Raw genomic sequence first — 16,571 nt, forward strand, 5'->3', positions numbered from 1 at the left:
AGAAGAGAGGAGGGTTAAGACATTTCATTATTGGCTCTCAAGAGGGTACATTAAACAATCAATTTGTGCTGTTCTTGTGAAAAAAAATTCTGATCTCAGCCTCCCTCGCCACCTCCCCCTTTACTTTCACAGCCATTAGTCAGGGTGTCTGAACTTTGGGAGGCAGGCCTTTTGGAGAGCTGCCAGTTAATGATGAGTACAAAGCACCTGTGAACCATTATCGAATGTCTTCCCAAGTGCTGAGGTTCTTTTTTGAAGCAGGGTGAAAGATTCAGGGTAGAAGTCTAGTTAGCAGGGCCCTGGCCCTCTTGTAGGCCTTGGTGAGACTGTTGGATAGAAAAAGCGGTGGGTGATGTCTTTGGCAGAAATGCTGCAGAGCTGAATTCTGCCTCCCCTTGAAAGCTCTCAAGCAGGGAGGAAACAGCCTCGCTTTCCTAGCTACAGAGCTGGGGCAGAGGGTGCATTGCCTGCTTGCTCTCAGGACACGTTTCTGCCAAGTAGGGATGCTGTGCAGCAGAAGAGGTAACGGTCCCCATGGCTGAAATCAGGCCGGCGGTGTGGCTGCATTGTTCACTGTTCGTCAACAAGCCAGATTGTGCTATCCTAGCCCACAGGCTTGTGTGGTCCAGAGCAGTGAGCGTGCGGCTGATGGGCGTCCACTGTAGAACTGTACAGACTTTCTGGCTGCCCCTGGGAAAACCACAGTAGGCTGACAGGAGCAGTGAGCCTGTGCCAGGCCAGTCTCAGAGCACCAAACAAATTCCAGTTCCTGAAGTAGAGACACATTCCAAGGGAGTAAATGGAGCCATCCTTTTTCCAGCAACCCAGCCTGTCTGTACCCGAGCTTCCCGCTGTGTGTCATGCCCCAAGCCGCAGCAGTAAAGACTCTACTTGGGATGGGTGGCCACTGAGTATTTGACCCTTTATTATTCCTGTTTCCCTTCTCCCCCCTCGCTACAGAGACCAGTAACAGGAAGGTGGTGTCCCACGAAGCTGTGCTAGGCGGGAAACTTGCTGCTAAGACGAGCTTTACACTAAACCAGTCGGGGAGCTTGCGGGCAGAGGACCTGACAGGTAAGTCCCTTTTGCTCTAGCTCCCTAGCTTGCAGGTCAGAGGTGCAAGTATAACAGAGCGGGAGTAGGGGAAGGCGGCACAGCGCTGCTCCATGAGACAATGGGGCTTTGTCGTCAGGTCCCAGCTTTGCACGTGATCACTTATCAAACAGTGCACCGCCTATACTGGGTGCCTAAGTCTGTTTAAGAGCTGCAGGCTCCTTCACTGCAGTGGCATGTTTGGCTTTTGTCCCCTGCCCTTGGGGAAAACTGAGTCCACCTCTTGCTGCTGTGCACTGTAGCTGCCCTCCCTCTTCCGGGCCATCCCTTTGAGGTGAATTCAGTGATCCTGCTCACATGGCTTCGAAGTAACAGGTGGTCAGAAAATGTTTTTGATGAGCTCGGATTTGCAGATGCTTTTTGGATGCTCCATCTCACTCACTTGCCTTGTCTGGACTGGGGGTTGCTTTTACCTGCCTGCCCCAGAAGGGTGTGGTTCTTCTGAGTTCCTCTGCGTAAGGCGAGAGTGTCTGTATTCATCGTTAATGTATTTCCATATATTCTGTAGGATTCACTTCCTAATGGTTTAGCAACAGTGTACTAAAAGGCCCCATTGTAGGCAAAGAGCTCCTGTCATGGCATTATCGCTGTTGGACCAAATCAGTTGCCAAACAACATAGATAGGCTGTTGGGGAGATCAGTGAAAAGTCACACACGTTACTAAGCGGCTGGAGGGACTGACATACGAGGAACGTTTGAATGGATCCCTAGCTCAGCTAAGCAATATTGGAAGGAAACACACCAGTCTTCGAGTATTTGAAGGGTGTAAAAGCCAAGCATGGAAGAGAGTTACTGAGAGTGGTACGAGGCACAATGGAATGAAATTAACAAAAAGGAAAGCCCAAGCAGAAAATAGGGAAAAAACCCCTGACCGTGAGACAAATGGCTGGGGTCTGGTGGAAGGCAGGCACAATTAACCATATATCGGTTAAAACATTTTAAAGATTGAAATAATGTATCAAGCTCCCAAGTGTGCACTCTCACTAGTGAAATGTTCTAAAGTCTGACCCTTCAGAGGAATTCCGCTTTGGGCTGCTTTTCCAGTCCAAGGCCAAAAGTCAGACCTAGGTGCTGGTCTGAACAACTCTATACTCAGGTCACACATGTCCGCCCCCACGTTTGAAAAATGTTGGCCTTGGAATCCAACACCCTTCTTTAAACACTGAGCAGAAGATGTAGGAGCAAGCTTGAGACAATGGGGCTCAGTGAGAGACGCAATGAGTGGTGCAGCTGCCACTTAGGAAATGGTTGCTATTCTTGCTGCTTCAGTAGTGCAACATCAGCCTTTCCTTTGATCCCTAGGGGCTGCTTTGTACAGAAGACTGAAGGAGTATCTCCTGACGGAGGAGCAGTTGAAGGAAAATGGCTATCCAATGCCGCATCCAGAAAAACCTGGCCGTGCTGTAGTTTTCACTGTGGAAGAGAAGAAAACGACAGACTGTAAGCTCTGCTGGCTGTTGTGGCCAGTAAGGTTTGTTAGCCAAAGTACAGCCTGTGTTCCCCATGCTTCCTGTAGCCACCCATGTCCCTCGAATTGAAGGTGCAGGCTGAGGACACTATAGATCCCAGCCTGAAGGTAGAACTTCATATGGCAGGACCTTGTGTTTCTGCAGGCTGCCCTTTCATACTGAAGATGAGGGTGGCTGCAAACAACTCCTCATCTTTCAGATGAACTGGAGGTTCGTAAGGCTTTGTGTCCTGGAACACTATTTTCAGTATAAGCCTCAGCACAGCGCCATAGGTCATGGGTGTTGGTTCTAGCAGCTGTCAGCAGCAAGAATTTCTTGGTATTACTTCCTCGGCCACTGACTAGCATATCCTCAGAGGAAATGGCTTGGATTGCAGTCACTTGTCCTCCACCCTGCCATGGAGCACGACTGACTATAGACCTCAACGGAGGTAAAAGTTTATTAGCTCCTCAGAAGTTAGTGTGTGTAGACGTATTGTTGATGTCCAACTTTGGCTGGTGTTGGGTCGGTCCTGAGGGCAGCGAAGGTTCTGTGCTTTTGGGAACAAGTGTCTAGACTTCAGTATTGGAGTGGAGCACTTTTTAATTGAGTTCCTACTCGCCTTCCTCCCATCCAGCAGATCCCATGGACTTCTCTCTCTCTAGGCATAGTGAGTGTCTCTGGTTGGAATTCAGAACATCCCAGGGCTTGTAGGCCATCCAGTGTCTGGGGAGGGCACATGGCAAATTGTTTCACAGAGCGCCTCTCGGGGAGCTGTTTAAGGGGTTTCCATGCAGGAATTGAGGGATACTTATTCTAGGGCGCAAATAGCTGTCGCTCCCATGAAGTGCTGTGATGGTTTAAGAAACAGCAGGCCTTGGCTGACTGGGTCCCCATTAATGCTGCAGCAGGATTTAGATTAGTGTCGTTTTCAATTCTGCCACGTGGGGGTGCTACTACATGTAATTTTAAAGGCCCTTTTAATAAGCAGTGAATCTGATTTTCTGAAAAATATCTGGTAGGAGAAGTTAAACTTCTTTTTAAGCTTAGAGGAGACCAGAGTCCTATAGACTGAATAAAATGTCTGGCCAAATTGAAAGATACAAATTTATCATCAGAATTTATATGCGCAAATAAGGGAGTTGAGGTACCTTGTTCAGCGGAGTTGGCCATTTGGTTATGGAGAGTTCGCTGGCTGAGGCATGTTAAGTGCTCGTCCATTTAACACTTTGTGTCCACGTTTGTACTGTTTACTGATGCATCCCGCATTGAGGTTGACTGGCTTTCATGTTATCACGTGCGGTATTAAATGCTTTATTTTCTGAGCTGACCAATCTCTTACCTTCATGCAGTTCTGAGTTCATAGTATTTAAAGCTTTCTGTGGGTGGATTGGGAGCTTTGGTTTTGGTGCTATCAGTGACTTCAGCCATTGGAAGCATACATTATTATGTCATCACAATATCTTGAGTGGAAATATAAAGTAGATAACCCTATACAGTCTTCATGAACGCTTGTTAGCTAAAATGATGCTCTACTAGAATGCAAGGAATTATTGTACTCGGGTTGCAGGTACTGCTGTTAGCTTTCTGCCTTTGGAATCTCCCTTTTAATAGTGAACAAAGCAGAAAACACAACAGGAAATCACCTAGCACTCTGTTTTGTGCCTGTTTCCTTTCAGGTGATGCACAAACCGAGTTTTTAATCACTTGTGGTCATTAACAATCCTATGGTACGTTTTGGAAAGAGCAGGGGTAATATTCCAGTGATCTGGGCCACGTTCCTAATGAAGTTCATATTGGTGAAGCACTGGGGTGGGCTCCCTAGGGTGGGGGTTGAATCTCCTTCCCTAGAGGTTTTGAAGTCCCAGCTTGACAAAGCCCTGGCTGGGATGGTTGAGCTGCCTTGGGCAGGGGGCTGGACTCGATGACCTCCTGAAGTCTCTGCCAGCTCTGGGATTCTATGAGTCTGTGTTGTGCTTTGCTTAAATACCTTGTGAAGTTCTATTTTGGTGTTGGTTTGTGGTGCGCTGTTAGTGTCATGTTTCACCAGGAGCTGCATTTCCCTATACCAGCTAAAGCATTACAGCATATTTAGTATGATGCAGTCCTATGGCTAGGGATGTTAGATCCTGCATAATTGAATAATCGTGTAACCGCATCAAATGTTAGCAGTTACACAACTATTCGATAGTCCCCAGGGATGGGGACGGCAGCCTGTGTGCTCCCAGCCCCACTCCTGGGGAGCCCCTAGCCACCCCACGCTGGTACAGAGGCAGCAGTGCGGGGTGGCAGCGGGTGCCAGTCCGCAGTGGGAGCCCATTTAAAAATGAGACCAGAGTGGGAGAAATACACCTTTTTCTCCGTCTAGTCTAATTGGAGACTTCGTGCTTTCAAATCCTTTATAATTTAGAAGATTTAAACCAAGCTTGGTTTACAGTTTGCAATAATGGAAGCATACAAGCTAAGTTTGACAAAAATTGGTTCAATATTTATACGGTTTTGGGCCCGAGTGTCATGTTCACATGTGCTGTTAATACCTTTTTCCATCTTGTGCTACACAGTTTCTAAAAAGACTTATTTGGCACATCCTTTTGTTTTGAGGTGTCTAACTGCTTATTTCCATCTGAGCACAAGCCATGGTAAAAGTGACCTCGTTTTCTGTGTTTAAGTCTTTATTTCTTGTGAAATCAGGGAAATGAAATGCAAAATCTAAACATTAAGACAGCATTAAGGTTGAGAATTCCAGCATGGAAGATTCAGGGGAATCAGTTAACGTTTTAGCTGCAAAGTTGGCTGAGCCATGGTGTGTGTGCGTGCACATTGTGTTTTCTAATCCCGTGTTTCCTGGCTATATCCTAAGTTATTGTGGCCATATAATCACTTAAAATACGCAGGATATGTACGAGGCCAAAACCGAGTGCAAAGCAATTAACAAATATTAAGCTTCATTAACACCTCTTAGTTGGCATGTAAGCGGCACTGTACCCAGTGGGCAAACTGAGCTCTAGATGCTGAATTTCCCAGGGTCACCTCCTTAGTCTTTGGGGGGGCTTAGGAATCCTGGCCTCCTCATTCCCAGTCTTCCCTGCTCTGAACACTAGGCAAAGCTGTCTCCTGTTCCTTCCTGACAGTGGAGATAAGTAGTTTAACATACTGATTGCCCTGTTTAAACTGTCAGAAGTCAACTAACTCCCCTTGTTGTAAAGCTTCGTGCAGGGTTTGCTGCCGCTGTGGTACTGAATACATGGTCTCGGCATCTGGCAACTGCATTCGCAAAGAGGAATGTCTCCATCACTGGGGAAGACTACGCAAGCAGAGAGGTGGGTCTCTTTAGGGAAGGTGTCAGCAGAACAGTAGCTGTGCCTTGCTCTTGAACACCTGATCTGTTACTAAACTTGAATCACTCCAGATGCCAATTGTTTTGTGCTTTGTTGCTTTTTTGTTTTCACCATGATTGTGCAGTGTAGCCGTGAACGGGCAGTTTGTGATTTGCCACTTGGTGGCCCAACACATTACAAACCAGGAGTCAGAATGGACTTGGTAGGTGATGGTGTGATCCTTGAAATGTAACGCTGGAGCTGGAGCAAAGATTTTAATTAAAGAAATACTGCTTCCGCTGTCCTAGGGAGGGGTCTTCAGAAGCCAGTAACCGGAGGCAGCAGTGATGGTGGGGCAAGCGGCACCATGGAGATAGTGCTGGTGGGGAACCAGCTTTTAAGCTGGCTCCTCCTAGCGTCGGCTCCTGCCCCCCCCCCCCCCCCCCCGCCCGCGATAAAGATAGTGGGGGGAAGGGGAAATGCGAGTAGTCGACTCAACAGCCCAATAAGCCAAGGCTTATCGGGTAGTCGACTACTTGCATATATCCCTAGTCCTAGGCACTGATAGGGCCTCAGCTGGAATACTGGGCCCAGTTCTGGGCACCACACTTTGGGAAAGGTATGGATAAATTGGAGAAAGTCTAGAGGAGAGTCTGGATCTACAGAAAAGCCCAAAAACCCTGGGTTTGTTTAATCTGGAGAAGAGAAAACTAAGGGGGAACCTGATAAGTCTGCAAGTGTTAAAAAGGTCGTTACAAAGAGGAGGGGGATGTATTGTTTTTCTTCACCACGACCATCAGTGGGGTTAAATTGGGGCAAGGGAGATTTAGGTTAGACGGTCAGGGAAAACTTCCTGTCAGGATAATTAAACATTGGAACAGGTTTCTACACACTCCCTGGTATCATTGGAGGGTTTTAAGAACCAGTCAGACAGCTGTAGGTAATACTTAGTCCTGCCTCAGGGCTGGAGACTGGACTCGATGACCTACTGAGGTCTCTCCAGTCCTACATTTCTATGATTTTACATTACCCTATGGCAATTCTTCCCCCTCCCCCAGCCCTTCTGTCTTCCTCTATTAAACCCATTGTCCTTTTAGGATAATGGCTTTTGGGCTTTGAAAAAGGGTCCGGCCACCTCTAAAAATAATTGTAAGCTATTTGGAGTCGGTGCAAAAGCACGTACAGTACTGGTAGGGGCAGAGCTGACTTGCTCTGTCGCCAGGCGGATAATTATTATGCGTGGTATTCTGCCTTCAAGCTAGTTTCCGTTCTAGAAGGCGGGTGGGGAGCAGAAGGCTGCACTCACTAGCTAGCAGGCCCAGCGGTGTGAGGAACTGCTAAAAGGAGAACTGCTGGGTGAAAATGGGATCTATTAACAAATAATGCTGGTCCCTGGTGGATTAAGTGCATCCACTGAATCAGTCATTAGCTTGTTTGTATGGCTGTGTGAACAATACAAAGCAGTGGCTGCTGCCCCAAAGATCAGAGCATTTTCAGTTGAATTTTTTCCCAGCAAGAAAATTTGATTCTAAATTTGAGTCTTTGCGATAGCTTTGAAGATACCCCTGTGCACACAGAGCCCCCATCATTCATGCCTCTGTGTCTCAAGCCAGTGGCTCACCAGATCCGTATCTGGCTCTCTGGCACTGGCTCCTTGGCTGGGAGGGGAAGACTTGAACCCTCCAGGCTTTTGGACTTTGCCCCTCAGTCTTTTCATTTCACTGCTCTAGAAGTGTTAGCCAGGGACTCTGAGCGTGTTGCGTTCTGTCTGCACAGCCGCTGGGAGGTCTAGTGGCCAGCTCAGGTGGACACTACTCCAGTTCTGTTCAGCTAGTGTCTAAAAATAGCAGCGTGGCCATGATGGCTCGGGTGGCAGGTCATGTGCCCAGTGGCTTGGTCGGGATTGCACTCCAGTGGTCCCGCGAGCTGCCGCCCGTGCCAGTGTGGCCACTCCTTTCTTTTTAGGTGCTACCTCGAGCAGATCTAGTATGGTTCTACACAAGGTGGGAGTTGCACCTCTCAGCAGCAGTGTACACTTACCCTTTCGCTGACAAGGGTCTTGTCTAACTCTTGTCTCTTGCCATTTCAGTGCCAGGGGGATGGGAAACTCACTACAGCTGCTGTTCCGGAGCAGTGGGTTCACCAGGATGCCAGGTGGCCAGAGTAAGTTATGCTTTTTCCCCCATCCATGACCCTGATGATCTGTCGCTTACTGACTTATGGGCGCTTTCAAGAGACACTCGCTTGTTTCTTTGGGAAATGGGTTTGAATATTCAAGGTACTCGGTTATCAAAAGGCTGGAAATGTTCTTTAAAAAAGCCACGTGGCATGAGAGGGGTTTCTACCTGGACTTTGACTGATTCCTGCGCGGTGCCCTCAGTGCGTTCACATCTGCTCTGTGTTTAGAGCTTCAGTAGGTTGGTGTGCTCCACCCACTAGTACAATCTCTGCTGTTGATGCTTGGAGCGAGCTACATGGAGCTGGTTTGTCACATGCACGGGCTTTTCCCCGGCGCGCCTTTCCTCACATGTCCACAAAAGCCACTCTTGTTTGGGGGGGGGCGGCGGGGGGGGTGCCTCCCTCGTTACAGGGTTCCCTCACAGGTGCGCGGCTGCGCGTGTGCACACCAAGAATTTGAGGCCCGCCCCAGGAGCAGCAGGGCAGCTGCCATGCAGCCTGGACCTAGCTTCAGCCCTTCCCCAGGGCATGCTTGGGGCCAGCTGGAGCCCCGTGAAAGGGGGGGGGGGCTGAGACTGCTCCTGGGGCCAGGGCCAGGAAGAACCGCACTGCAGCCCCGGCAGCCACCCGCATGCATCCTACCCTGGGGCAGCCGGCTGAAGCTGGGACCAGGGCCATGTGGTGTCTGCCCGGCTGCTCCCGGGGCAGGCCACGTGGTGGCTGTCAGAGCTGGAGCTGCGGCCCAGGGTGCTGCCCCGGGGTCGGGGCTGTGCTGCTGGAAGTGTTGGGTGTGGAGCTGGCGATGGAGACGCTGGCAGTGCAAGGCCAATCGAGGCATTAGTGGTGGCAGGGGGCTGGCCAGCAGATCGAGCAGGGGCTGTGGTGCTGAGTGGGGCCGAGAGCCGGCAGGTCCCTGTGGAGCGCGGCAGGGAGGCAGCCCAGCTCAGCTTCTTGGTCACCTGCTGCATGTGCAGGCAGCATGTCCAGCACTCGTTCTGCCTGCGCTGCCTGACGGCTACCTCATGCCGCCCCCGCTGCCGCATCCCTCAGCCTGAGCACCCCCAAGGAGCTGCAGCCTCCTGTGTCCCCTTCCCTGCTGGGCCCTTGGCCGGCCCCTTGGCTGGCACTCTCGCCGGCAGTGCACCCTGGGCAAGTTGTCTGTAATGGCATGTGCTTTTTATTGTACGGATCTATCTGATCTCTGGCATATTTCGAGGAAATTGCTACATAGGGGAGCAGAAATCTAGCACTATGCCCGTGATGTATCCAAAGAAGGAGTAACAAAATGAGCCGCTCTGTAATAGTGTAGGTAGGCCTCCTATCGGTGAGTGTGTTCTATGAACATACTGAGTTCAGCGGGAGATTAAAAGTGCTGGAGGAGGGGGAAGCAGGAAACCATCTCTTAGCAAACTAGCCAATTAGCCCGTCATAAGACGGGATTTTCAGGTCTTCCCTCCTGAGCGCTCTCGCTCCGTCTCTCTCTCTCTCTTTCTCTCTCTCCTACTGCCCCCCCCCTCAGCTCTCCTCCACCTCCTGCCTCTCTTTCCCCTCTGTCTCTCCCTGCCTCCCTTCCCCTTCCCTCCCGCCGTGGTGCTCGGCTGAGTGCTGCCTGCTCAGCCGGGCTGCCACGAGGGAGGAGGGGTGGGGCGGTGATGTACATGGCCGGGGGCAGAGCCGTGTATGTCAGTGCCCCACACCCCTTCCCCTCCCGCCGTGGGGGAGCCCAAACGGCCCCTTGCGCTGCCGGCTCCCCCGCTGGCCCAGCACTCAGCTGAGCGCCACAGCGGGAGGGGGAGGGGTGGTGGTTACGTACACGGCCCCGCCCCCGGCAGTGTACGTCACCACCCCGCCCCCTTCTCCTGCCGTGGCAGCTGGGCTGAGTGCAGTGCCAATGGTGGCATACACAGCCCTGCCCCCTGGCCGTGTGCGTCACCACCCCGCCCCTCCTCCCCCGCGGCGGCCGGAGGGAGGGGAAGGGGGCGGGGCTGTGTATGTCACCGCCCCCCCTTTCCCTCCCCTGCCAGGGCCCAGCTGACGGGCAGAGCGCTCAGCACCACGGCAGGAAGGGAAGGGAGGCCCTGACGTTCACAGCCACGCCCTTGGCCGTCTGCGTCAGCGCCCTGCCCCCCTTCTCTTCCCGCCAGGGCCCAGCTGAGCAGCACAGCGTGAGCGCCGCTCAGCTGGGCCCCGGCAGGAGAGCGAGCGTCCGTTTGGGGTCCCACGCTCCCCGCAAAACTAGACTGGCCCACAAGAAGGGGATGCCTGTGGCTGTAGGGCAGATATTCTTTGTGTTTACTTAAGGGCCTCCGCCCCCCACCACCAATAGCTCATTATCAGGAACTAATCCTTGCAGATGTTTTCTCTCCCTGACTTGGTTACGTACTAAGTTCCCCCTAGGCTGGAGCAGGAGCCGGGGCTACTGTGCCAGAGCTGAAGCCAGGGGTGCAGTGTGGCTGCTCCTGGGGTTGGGGTCCCCTGCATCCCTGCCCTCCCCACTGCTCTTTCCCCCGCTCATTGCTCCCCTCTGGCTCTCAGTTCCCCCTTCAGCCCCCCCCCCCCCGGCTTCCTACATTGCTGCCCAAGCCCCCCACTCCCAGCAAACGCGGGGTGCTGGGGGAGTCTCTGAGGAGCAGCGCCAATGGTGGGTGTCAGTGGCACCCATCCGAACAAGCACCCAAGACCTCAGTATTGGCGCACAAGACACAACTCACTCGCACACGGATGGAAAATCTCAGGGAGAGGCGACACTGCTCATTGCCCTGGTTTGTTCTGTCCTCCTCCACCCCAGGGTTAAGTGCTCCTCCCCTTCCTGGATAAGGGGGGAGTCCAGACCCCACAAGTGCTGCTTCAAGTCTTGGGGCCCAGCACCTGGGAGTGACTCCTGAGATCCAAGTGAGTGAGCAACCGGAACAGGAACTGAGCTCAGGTCTCCGGCTCCAGGGAGCACAGTGTTGCCCCCAAATGCTTGTTTTGTAAAAGGTGCTTCTCTTGCCAAGTGCAAGGTCTAACTAGAAGCCTAGCCCTGACATACGGCCACTGGCTACAGCCAGCACCCGCCCCATCAGCTCCTCCCTTCTCCCGTTTCACTGGCTTCTCTGTCCTTGCCAGACATTTTCTTTCTGGGCAAAGGAACATGGCATAGGACAGAGCGCGAGGGAACACAGAAGGGGCTTATCGAGTTGTATTGGCCCCCAAATTTAATGAACTTCAAAATGTCCGATGTGCCCCACGTTTCTTAAAATCTGTAGCACCAGAGCTCATTCCCTCCCTGTTTTTGAGGCCCTTGACTGGTCCTGCAGCATGGCTGGAGAGGTCTGTACATCCTCTTAACCTGGTTCCAGTGCTTGCAATGGAGAAACAAACAAAAGGCAGCCATGTTTGATGCTGTGAAGTTCAAGGGCAGCTCTAAACCCCCAGGGTTTGCAAAGCCCAAGTGGCCCTAGGGGGTGTGGAATTATCCTGCCCTGGCCCTCAGCACAGAGATGAGATTTCCTAGGCTTTTGACGTTCTCATTTTTTATTACTCGAATAGTAGACCAGAGACAATGTTTTTAAATCAACAGCTCTATCTGGCAGAGTTCTATGGAAAAATACAAAGGGGGGGAGGCAGAAGAAACTGACAAGAAATTATAGAAACGTGACTTCTCTGAAGGCCTCTGTATTGTTGTTTGAGGCCATCTTTAGCCATAAAACTTGAGTCTTTCAAGAAATAATCAGTCACCGTACTAGTCTCTTACTCAGTGGAGCCTGCTGCAGGGTTCTCTAGGGTTGAGGGATCCTCTTGCATATGCTGTCTCCTGGTTGCTATTGTACTGTTGCTGCGCAGCCTTCATCCTTTTTTCTGTCTTCTAATCAAAGTGTGGGAGTTTTCACAGCATTCCTTGACGGCAGAACCAGTGTCAGTAACCCCCAGCCTGTGCGCTGGGAGGGAGAGTCGAACGGATGTGTTTGGGAGGAAAGGGACGAGAGCTCTGCTCATCTGCTCTCACGTTGGGCATTGTAAGCAACAAGTAGCTGTGGCCGCGGCACTATTTAAGTGAATGGGATGTTTGGCTGTTCTCCTCCTTGACGAAATGTTTACGTCTTCTCCTGCCAATGTACTTAAAGCTGCATTGCAACTAGCAAATTCAACAGCAGATGGCAGACTGTGGCTGCCCAGATGGCTGGCTTTCCTGCAGACGAGCATCTGAAACTGCTGTGCTTCCACAGTCATGGTTGAGGGCTGGTTCTGCTCCTCTAAAAGCTGGCGGTAATAGAGCCGGGGAAAGTAAACTCTCAAGGGTGTGAAGCAAGACACAGCCAGACAGCCATTGGCTCTCATTGCTCCCGGCCAGCCTGGTAGGTGGCTTTACTGACCCCAGCTATATTGCAGCCTTAAAAGGGGGAGAAAAACTCCACTTGAGACCGAGTGTCCAGTCTTTTAATTATCTGCATCCTCCCATTTCTTAGCAAAATGAACCTGCTGTGCGTGCACGGCTGCAGCGCTGGCAGGTCTGGCCAGTGACTGCATGGAAATGGTTGAGCTATTGTGCGCAGAAATAGGGCTGGCTTGGAGATTTTCTCTGCCAGTTGCAATGAAGGGCTGCTGTACGTCCCTGAGACACAGCTGCTTAGCTCATTCCCATTTGTTCAGCTTCCTGCCCTCGGATTTGCAGGACTCACTTGTGCAAACATGCAGCTCTCTCTGCTTGTATTGGAGACCTTGTAAGCATCTGCTTTGCTTAGCCTACCTCCTTCGAACCTCTTCATCTCTGCAGCCACCTTGACGTCTGATCTCTTTGCACCCTGTCGCTAAACCTAGCACCAGATGTAATTGAATTCTGGGACAAAGAGGAGCAGCAGACCAGTGAGGTGTGTTGGTCTATGGGGGAGATGATGGAGCTATGTAAAGTAGCCATGTTGGTTAGGGGTATGTAGCTGGAGAGTTGAGGGTGGTAGTCCAGGCAGAGCCTAATGAATTGCCTAAGATACAGGAGAATAGGGAGAGCATTGTTAATATAATCTATGATTCTGTAATTGGAAGGTGTTTCCTGCTAACTGTGTTCTGGGTTACAACCCCTTGACCTCAGAGCTTTAGTTCGGGATAAGGTCATTGCTTCGTAACGGAACAATAATTTGAGCAAATTTCTGCCTAACTTTTCTTGACTTAGAAAGAGTGAATGTTGTTTGTTAGTGATTCCTCCTTGTGTATCCCTGTTCGAGACTATTTAACTGGTCGCTCAAAGATGAGCTGTAGATGTGATGCCAGATCCCCTGGATTCACGTGGATGTAAGAGTCTGGTTGTGCGTGGCCAGGTTTGCTGTCCCTGTTAAAGTTATTGGAAGCAGTGGATCACCATGTGGTGCTGCAGAATATCGGTATTTTTCCAGTCTGTTCGTGCACAAGGCTGAAGGCATGGGGGGGGGGTATCTATTAGAATAATAGAATCCCAGGGCTGGAAGAGACCTCAGGAGATCGAGTCCAGCCCCCTGCCCAAAGCAGGACCTTCCCCAACTAAATCAACCCAGCCATGGCTTTGTCAAGCTGGGACTTAAACACCTCTATGGATGGAGATTCTGCCTATTGTCGTGTACCAGTGTATTGTAGTGTAACTGCACTAATTGGAGTTCGCAGCTCCCATTGGACCCTTTGGCCGGCCAGTCCTCTCCTTCATTTGTCGTGTTGGTAATGTAAACGAATTGTCTGTCTGGAATCTGAGATTTGATCTTTTGGAAGATGTGGCAGCCTCTGGTCTCTGGTGGTGATGGGATTTCACGTGTGGCTTTTCTTTTTCAAGCAACACGTCCAAGACGGCCGGAAGGAGAACCTGGAGGGCTTTGTGAAAACTTTTGAGAAGCTGCCTACCACGGACGGCTATCCAGGGATCTACGCTTTGGACTGTGAAATGGTGGGTACCTGGGAACGGCAACCCTATGTAAAAGGGGAACGTGCATGTGCAACAGGGCAGCGGTAAAGCTTGGGGTGGAAGCAGGAAGCTGTCTGCAGCGAGCTCTGTCTCCCTCGGGAAGCCTGTTCGGAAGAAAAGCCGCTCTTGGGCTGCTGTCTGGTGTCCCGCAGTTCTCTGAGTGGGAGTCTGACCCGTCCACAATGGGAACAGCGCCTTCTAATCTGCTTGCATGAGGAGCCTGGGCTCGGGACGCTCTAACCCTGGGTGTGTGAGCATCCTTCTGGTACTGCTGGTGACAAACAAGCCTGTTCAGGATTGCTGTGTATCCAGGGGTTGTACAAAGTGGATTACACATTTGTCGAGATCCTCTTTGTGGAACTGTTGTTAATGTTGATACCAGAAGGTGGCCTTGCTGTCTGAATAACTAACTCTCTCCACTGCTGTACTCTGTAGAGTTGCCTATCTATAGGCCGTGCAGGGGAGGGGAGCGGTCATGTAGGACTGCTAGGTATGGTGTGATACATCTGCACCTGCCATAGTTAGCATCAAAGAAGACTCTTCTTTTTTTCTTTTGGCAGCCCAGGTGATCGTCTGGCTGTGTGACGCCACAGCACACGGGGGGGGGGGGGATAGTGGGAGATGTATGTTTAATTGATCAGTTGCTGTTAATACTTAAGATGATACATTTCTTTTGAAAACTAGTAGGCAAGTGGCGGGTGTTAGCCAATGCATATTAGTTGGCTATGCAGCAGCCTAACTTGTCATTCAGGAGATGCTAGCGCTAAGGTGAATGGGGCCGTGGTAGGAGTCTACATAAATAGCAAGATGTGGGTTGAAACCATCATGCTAAGATCAGCTCTTTCCTCCTTCGGGCTCGACAGTGTTACACCAAGCAAGGCCTGGAGCTGACCAGAGTAACCGTGATCAATTCTGACCTGAAAGTGGTCTATGACACCTTTGTCAAACCTGACAACAAAGTGGTGGACTACAATACCAGGTAAGAGCAGCCCCTCCGCTGGCTGGAGTATGGCCAGGGCCATGAAAAAGCCTTTTGACTCTGCTTTCTGAGGAGAGAGTTTAATAACCAATGGCTTCATCAGGCTAACACAGAAATCTCAGCATGGCTTCCCGCCCGGAGCCTGTCAGCACCACCCTTCAGCTGGCTCGAGAAGCGATGACAGGGCATTTCTCAAGTCCTCTCCAGCCGTTCCTACCCAGCAGCTGCCTGCGGCTTTGATTAGCATTCGAAATGGCCAAGCTCATTGGTGGCTGCTTTTCCTCTCACGTGGCGGGTAGGAGGACTTCCCCTCAAGCCCAGCCACTCACGCAGGGCCAAGCCGTGTGGCTGCGCTCAGGTGAAGGGCCGATTTCAGCAGCTCACGTAACAGACGAGCCGCTGTGCTGAAACGGCCCAGAAAACGGGAGCCAGGCTACGCTTTTTTCCACAAAAGGTTTTCCTGCGTTTCATGGCAGAGGTATGGAAAGCAGGAGGGGCAGGGGCAGGCGCTCGCCCTGCGGGACTGCACTGGGCCCATGGGGCCACATCACCACCCCGGGTCGGTGCATCTGTCTGCTCATCTTCTGCTGTGGGGGGCGGGTGCACCATGCCTGGCTGACCCGGTGAGCAGTGGGCCGGGTCGCAGTGCCCCCGGGGCAAAGGAGCTGTGATGGGCTTTATTCACAGTGACCATGTAGCCCAGGACCTCCGCATCAAAACTGCGGCCTGGAAGTAGGGATGCTAAGAATCGTTTGAAAAGGTAACCGGGTCGTCCTAGTGGGGACGCGGTGGCACGCACGGCGGGCTCTGGAATGGAACTTTGTACCGCAGAGCCCGCAGTATACAAGTGGCATGCGACCGCAGTAGAAACCAATCAGTGGACGGTTATCGGGTAACCGTTTAGACGGTTACATGTTTGCCACCCTACCCAAAACGAGCTGTTTCAGTAATGGGTGTGGGTGCTACCGGGCATCTCTCACCACGTCGTGCTCCAAGGGTCACTGGTTTGGATCACTTGGCTGGAAGCTTATTCTTGAGGAATTGGAAGTGTTCATTGCCTCAGCTGTGTGGGTGTTGCTAGACCATGGCAGGCTCAGCCCCACTAAGGCGAAGGCCCCTCTTGCTGTCGTACTGCAGGTTCTCAGGTGTGACGGAGGAGGACTTGGAGAACGCAAGCATCACCCTGCGGGACGTCCAAGCTGTTCTGTTAAACATGTTCAGTGCAGACACCATTTTGATAGGACACAGCTTGGAAAGCGATTTATTTGCACTAAAGGTAACAAACCCTGTCCCCTCCCTTACTTTCCTTTCACCCGCCTCGTCCTTCCGTGCCTGCTCTATTTCTTTTGGAATGCAGAGTCTGCCTTCAAGAGCAGAAAGATCCCAGTAGGACAGAGGTGGGGAACCTTTCTGGGGTCGGGAGCCACTGACCCACAGAAACATCCATCAGGGGCCACACACAAGTGAGAAGCCCCCGATTGAGAAGGAGAGAGACTCCCCACGTTCCCCTCCCACACTGAGCCTAGGAGGGCCCAGTCTAGTAGATTGTGTGCTCCAGCCCTGCGGATGGGTAGTTGGGGGGCTGGAGCGCCAGCACGGGCTCCCCAATACGGGGGGGATCCCTGAGCCTT

General features: G+C 51.7%; 1 protein-coding gene across 2 annotated transcripts in view; it reads left to right on the forward strand.

The window, feature by feature from the left end:
- The window catches only part of REXO1 (RNA exonuclease 1 homolog), a 76,198-nt gene that overhangs the window by 53,657 nt on the left and 5,970 nt on the right, over window positions 1-16,571 (forward strand). For both annotated transcript variants that reach the window (XM_075903238.1, XM_006128983.4), the window contains exons 8-14: window positions 961-1,074; window positions 2,416-2,553; window positions 5,768-5,881; window positions 7,968-8,041; window positions 13,833-13,943; window positions 14,825-14,940; window positions 16,078-16,216. In XM_075903238.1, coding sequence (XP_075759353.1) covers window positions 961-1,074; window positions 2,416-2,553; window positions 5,768-5,881; window positions 7,968-8,041; window positions 13,833-13,943; window positions 14,825-14,940; window positions 16,078-16,216 — 806 coding nt within the window. The remainder of the gene's footprint in view (window positions 1-960; window positions 1,075-2,415; window positions 2,554-5,767; window positions 5,882-7,967; window positions 8,042-13,832; window positions 13,944-14,824; window positions 14,941-16,077; window positions 16,217-16,571) is intronic.

This window comes from Pelodiscus sinensis, chromosome 19 (assembly GCF_049634645.1).
Source record: "Pelodiscus sinensis isolate JC-2024 chromosome 19, ASM4963464v1, whole genome shotgun sequence".
NCBI classification, from domain to species: Eukaryota; Metazoa; Chordata; order Testudines; family Trionychidae; genus Pelodiscus; species Pelodiscus sinensis.